Here is a 6,000-nt window from a genome sequence, read left to right as displayed (position 1 = left end):
ATTGGGTCCGTTATCTCGCTGCGCCGCCCGATTCCGGCAGTCGCCTGACATCGACCATTAGCGAGCTACGACGACAAGGCGAGCACGTAAAGTTCTCTGCACTTAAACAAAAGCTTTCGACCTTGGAAATCACCAATGGGGCGCTCCGAACGTCTCTTCGTATACTTACCTAGCAAGGAGCAGCGCCTCTAAGGACAGTGCTGAGGAAAATACTGGAGAGGAAGGACCAAGAGGATATCGAGTTAAGAAACGCGGCGATCGACGAAATGCTAATGAGCAGATTGATTGATTGATTGATTGTAGGGTTTAACGCGCCGACGCAACGCAGGCGATGAGGCGCGCCGTAGTGGAGGCCTCCGGATTAATTTTGACCACCTGGGGATCTTTCAGTGTTGTACGGAACGGCTTTACAAGGAACGGCGTTCCTGGAACTAGTTCCTTTTTGGAGGAACGGAGGAACGCCACCGTTCCATTAAGGGTCGGTGGAACTGTAACAGTAACTCGTTACGTTTTTGAAGGAACGGCAGGAACGGCGTTCCTGCCGTTACATCGCTAGGATTTGGCTGTTTTTGATGCCAAGGCTCGAGTACAAAAATTCACAAAGCGCTACTGCGTTTCTCTTCCTATAAGATGGTCAATTTGCCCGCCCTTCAGCCGTACGTGCTTCCTCGAAGGTCAAAGCAGAGTCCGTCAATGCTTTTCTGGTCATGAAACTCCCGGCCGAGTTTTGTTTGAGGACAAAAGCTCCCGCGAGAGGCGCCGCCGCAGATCGGAGGGCTAGAATTCCTACATTGACGCGCGTCCCCCGTACAGAGTGGAGACACGTATGCGTTGCGCCGCCATTTTGGTTCGCTCGCTCACAGCCGCAGCAAGTCATTGTAACAAAACCGCACCGTAATTATCTCCACAACGCGGTTTACTGGAGCAAGTCATTGTAACAAAACCGCACCGTAATTATCTCCACAACGCGGTTTACTGGTGAAGTTTGAACCATCGTATCTGTATCGAGTTGCTGCGTCTTGTGGGAAACGAAAAGAACAGCGCGTTGAGCACTTCGACCCAATAGGGGCGGTACGGGATCGTTCAAAGGGTGTCTCCACCCTGTACAGCGGTCTGTTCTCAAGGTTACCTACGGAGGGCATCGGGCCGCCGCCGCCGCTGCAGCGCGCGTTCAGCCGTGCGCGGCAGAACTTGCGTACGTGTTTGGCGGCACTTTTCTGGATAGAAACGGAATGTTGGTAGTTGTGCCGTCAATTGCGGCTACAACGAAGCCGTCAGGATTGCAGCCCTTGCAGGGAAGCCGTATGCGGCAGAACACACGCTAAAAACTGCCGACTGCTATCTGTGCTTGATTTTTTAGAAGTCCCCACGAGCCCTGCTAAACCGCAAGGAGCGTCTGCTACGCGCCGCACTCCCCTCCGACCGCTCCGCCGGCTGCCCTCCGATCAACGCCAGCGCCGCAGCGCGGCCTCCCTGAGCAGCGTACGAAGCTCTCCCATAGCGTGACGGCGAAGTTTCACGACCAGAAAAGCATTGACGGACTCTGGTCAAAGGCAGAAGAATAACCACGCAGCAGGCCACAGCTTGTGTTTGCTTTCATGCTGGTTGCTTGCGCGGCGTTCGACGGGTGAATAGCGTAGCCGCGAGAATGCTTTTCACCCTTCATCGTTTGTCTGGGGCGGCCAGAATGCGCGTCTGGCCGATAGAATTGTTCCCTGGCGGGGTAAGAATAGAGAGTTTTAGCAGTCCGTCCGTTCTGTCGTATGCGTTGTTACTGGATTTACCGGGACCCGGCTGGGCTCTTGGGCATTCGTCGCGGTAGGGGGATTAGTTCCGCCGGCCTGCCTTCGCCATGTCCGTGCCTCCGCACCCTTCCTACTCGCCCGTCCGCGCGCTCTGGAGCAGACCGATCCCGGTCAGCCCGGTAACAACGTAGCCAACGTAACGGACGGACTGCTAAACGGGATCCTGGCATTTTCGTGTCGCACATTTCGGTCCAGGATGTTTCGGTGTGGACATTTCTGTGCACGGACATTTTGGTGCACGACGTCTTGGCCCAGACATTTTCAGTGAGGGGATGTCACAGGCATTATTTAATATTGTAATATTGTAATATTAATATTGTATAATTTGTAATATTAATTGTTATTGTAATAATAATTGTACTAATTATTGTAATATTAATATTAATAATTTAATATTGTAATTTCGGGACTTGATATGATTTTACGTTCTAGACTTGTGCTTGCGCCGACGTTCGTGGAAACGAGCGCTAAACCCTGGCGGAGCATTCCCACGTGAAACCCAATTTCTGTAGCAGATGGTAAAAATTAAACGCTGTTAATTTGGATCCGTTCAACCATTTTTTTGTTATTTTAACATTCATGTGAACAACCCTAATACTTTAAGTGTTACTAAAACGCTTCACCCAACGGTGCAAGACGCTGCTGCTTTTAGTCTATTCCTCCCCTCCCCCCCCCCCCCCCCCCCCAGGAAAACTTCCGCGAAAAAACAACAGAAAAACGAGGTAGATTAGGCGCGTGTGCATTTCGTTTTAATTAATCTCTCAATCAATCTCGCCTTCGTTGCATTCGGTGTCAGTTTTACTTACAACTGACAAACCAACAATCGCACTTACGGCGGCGTTACTTCGGGGAGGGGAAAGCTGAGCCCCGCCGGCAATCATCCCCCTAAGTAGAGAGAGAGGGGTGTCACTTATGCTTCACCATTGCGTCGACTGGACTTTGAAAACTTGAAGGCGACTGTTGCCGCTCTCGTCACACTAGCCTATTCATTTTTTTTTTGCTCCTTATAATGGGAGGAAGCGATGTATACCTGGGATGTCCATGATATGCGCGAATTGATGAGTTAATTCCCAAGGGGGCGACTGAAGGCGCAGAAAGAGCGATTCCTGAAGGGGGGGCGCCGTCGATATAACCGCGACGCGCGGAAGGGCGTAGCCAGCAAACGATAGTGGCCATTGTGTTCTCAGCGGCTTTTTGGGTGGCTTTTTGTGTCACATTATAGAGGTTTCGTGCGCCCATGAGGAATGTAAAGCTTTTTGTTTGTTTTAAACGCGAATTGTGCTATGTAATTGTTCTGAATGTATCACCCAATTCCTGCAAAAGCCTCCACTAAGAGGCTAGCAGTATGTTCTAAATAGAAAATAAAAAACCACTGCGGTGACGCTTTGGAGACCGTGAACTCCACCACGCAAGTAGGATTTTCAGGGGAAACCGAAAATAATATGGCTGAAAAAAAAATCTGGTCGAGATTCGAGCGTACAGGCGGCAGGTGGGAGGTGGGGGGGGGGGGGGGGCCGCTAGAACAAAGAATTAAAATGTGGTAAATGTAGGCTTGTAAACGTTAAACGAAGGTTGGTTGTCCCGAACACAATGGCTGAATTTTGTATGCACAACCGGTACGCGCTTAATCAGCATTTAGGACATTAGAACCTGCGGCTGTTTTCCAAAAGGCCCGTTTTTCCTCCCCGACAATATCCTAGACCAGTGTTCGCGAATTCATTTTAGAGAGGCAGCCCAGCCTACGTAATACCCTTCATAAGGTTTTCTTCATTCCGATGCGCTAGCTAATGTTTGTTACTTTTTGGATATTGAGAGTGTGCATGTAATTTGTATAATTTGAGGGTGTGATTTAAAAAAATACAAAAGAGGCGGTAGACCATCGTAAACACGGGTAATTGTCTTAGCTAAAAAAGAGCGAATATAAATTAACAACCTCTCATAAATAAAAAAAAAAAACGTGTGCTAAAGAATTCAATCGGCTGCATAACAGGTGTCCCCAGGAAGAGGTATTAAACAAAAATATATAAATGTAGAATTTCTAAAAATACCTGGCAAAGATAGAACATGGCATCAATAAAAAAAAAATTCACTGTTCCAGATTGTTGTCCATAACCCACGTTAAGCGGAAATAAAAATATAGCGGCTGTCGCAAACAGGCAAGCACCGGCTAATTTGGTCGCCGAAATTTGGACACCGAAATGTCCTCGAGCCGTCTGGAGTTTGTCCGGTGCTCCCTGAAAAAATTCGCCTAGGAGCGTTTCTTTTGATTATCTTTATCTCCAGATAATCTGCTGCCGGTGGTGTTAATATTCTTATAATATACGTAGTTCAATGTGAGTTTTAAATGCCTCACTTAATTTCGACCCAGGATTATCCGACACTATATTAAATTAAAAACCTAATTGTAACGTTAACGTAACGACACGTTCCAATTTTCGAAGTGGAACTGGAACGCGTTCCTTTCGCAATAAAGGAACTTGTAACGGGAACTCGTTTCAAAATTGGCAAAGAACGAGGAACGAGCTTTCGTTCCTATTTTGGAGGAACGGGTACAACACTGGGATCTTTATCGTGCGCCGAAATCTCGTACACACGGGCGTTTTTGCTTTTCGCCTCCATCAGAAAAGCGGCCGCCGCGGCCGGGAATCGAACCCGCGACCTTGTGCTAAGCAGCGCAACGCCTTAGCCACTAATGAGCAGATTGAGACAAGCAGCATGACGACAAGCAAAGCGAGAAATGCAGGACTGAGGGAAGGGGGAAAAGGGGGGGAGTGCTACTCGTGACTTAGCGCCTGTTCGATACGGAATCTGTAAATTATAGGGCTGTGTCAAAAGGCACACTTGGGTGGAACAACGTGAGGTTATCTCTTAAGTGAAATTTACGTTTAGTATTAGTCCACGCCAAAAGGACGCGCGCTGACAAGGGACTTCAACTGATTGATTTTATAGCCTCGAAGTGTGAAATAACCCCAGCCGGCCGAAAAAGCAATTGTTTCTAAGCGACCTCGAATTTATCTGCAAAAAAGCGTCGCAATGATGACGGTTTGTCACTGGAAAAAAAGAGGCATGGTTAAAAGTGGTAATAAAGTGGCCTTTAAAAACCGAAATTAACCAGTCGGAAAAGAGGACATATAGGCCATACTGAATCTCGCCTCAGCATCCAGAGCTATGAGGGACGTAAAGCGGAAGCGCTGTAGAGACAAGGCTTTTTTTTTTTGCCACACTCAGCGCGGCACTTATGAAAATCTATCAGTTCTTGTGGTGACTGCAATGGTTACAGTGGCATGTCATATTGAAATTACTGTCAACGAGACGACAGTCAATTGAGGGCAAACGAGACGCCACCAGCATTAGGGGTCAATTCATAAAGTACATTACCGGCAAGACCAAATGCACGCTTTATTTGTTTTAAGCTTGCTGCTTAGTACATCCGGATGTTTAAGTCCAATGCTATAGGCCATGAGATACATATACGGACAGCATGCGCGACGGTTTTTACTCTTGTGAATCCGAATTCTAGACTCAAATTTCTGAAGCAGATCTTCTTAGAGAAGGTTTTAATCCAAAGATATCAATAAAACTGAGCTATGAGCATCGTTTTTAGTGCATCGCCATGAAGTACCACGACATGGTCAGCCAATGTATAGTTATTGCACTTTCAAAGCTTACTATAAATCATCATTTCGAAAACACGAGCTCGCATGCTATGAGGACACATCGGAAAGGATTGTAACTGGCGTTCAACCACAGAGGTAGGATGAAACAAAGTATACCGCCATCATCATTTAAGACATCTATATTACCGAACCGATGTTCACGTACCTTCGAGGTATTGTTCACAATATAGCCATTAAAACGCTCGTAAATATTTGTTAGCTGCACCCACCGCGGTGGCTCAGTGGCTAAGGCGTTGCGCTGCTGAGCACGAGGTCTCCGGCTCGATTCCCAGCCATGGCGGTCGCTTTTTTGATGGACGTGAAAAGCAAAAACGCCCATAAGTACGGAATTTCTGCGCCCGTTAAAGATCCTCAAGAGGCCAAAATTAATCCTGCGCCCTCCACTACGGCTCGCCTCAATGCCTAAGTTGCGTCGGCGCGTTAAACACTACATTCAATCATTTGTTCGCTCCCCCCGCTATTAAAAGAAGTGACTGTGGCTTCGCAGCTGCTACGCACTGGCATCTGATCACCCCACT

At 47.6% G+C, this 6,000-nt stretch overlaps 1 protein-coding gene across 1 annotated transcript in view; it reads left to right on the top strand.

Annotated features, from left to right (window-relative positions):
• Window positions 1-5,418: 5,418 nt before the first annotated feature.
• LOC144175196 (PDZ domain-containing protein 8-like) overlaps window positions 5,419-6,000 on the top strand; it is a 43,164-nt gene continuing 42,582 nt past the window's right edge. The window contains exon 1 of the mRNA XM_077704299.1: window positions 5,419-5,436. Within this exon, the coding sequence (XP_077560425.1) occupies window positions 5,419-5,436 (18 nt within the window). The remainder of the gene's footprint in view (window positions 5,437-6,000) is intronic.

Source organism: Haemaphysalis longicornis, unplaced genomic scaffold (genome assembly GCF_048455015.1).
Source record: "Haemaphysalis longicornis isolate Haplotype H1 unplaced genomic scaffold, Haemaphysalis longicornis Haplotype H1 scaffold_3, whole genome shotgun sequence".
Classification (NCBI taxonomy): Eukaryota; Metazoa; Arthropoda; class Arachnida; order Ixodida; family Ixodidae; genus Haemaphysalis; species Haemaphysalis longicornis.
This window is presented reverse-complemented; position numbering and strand designations above follow the sequence as displayed.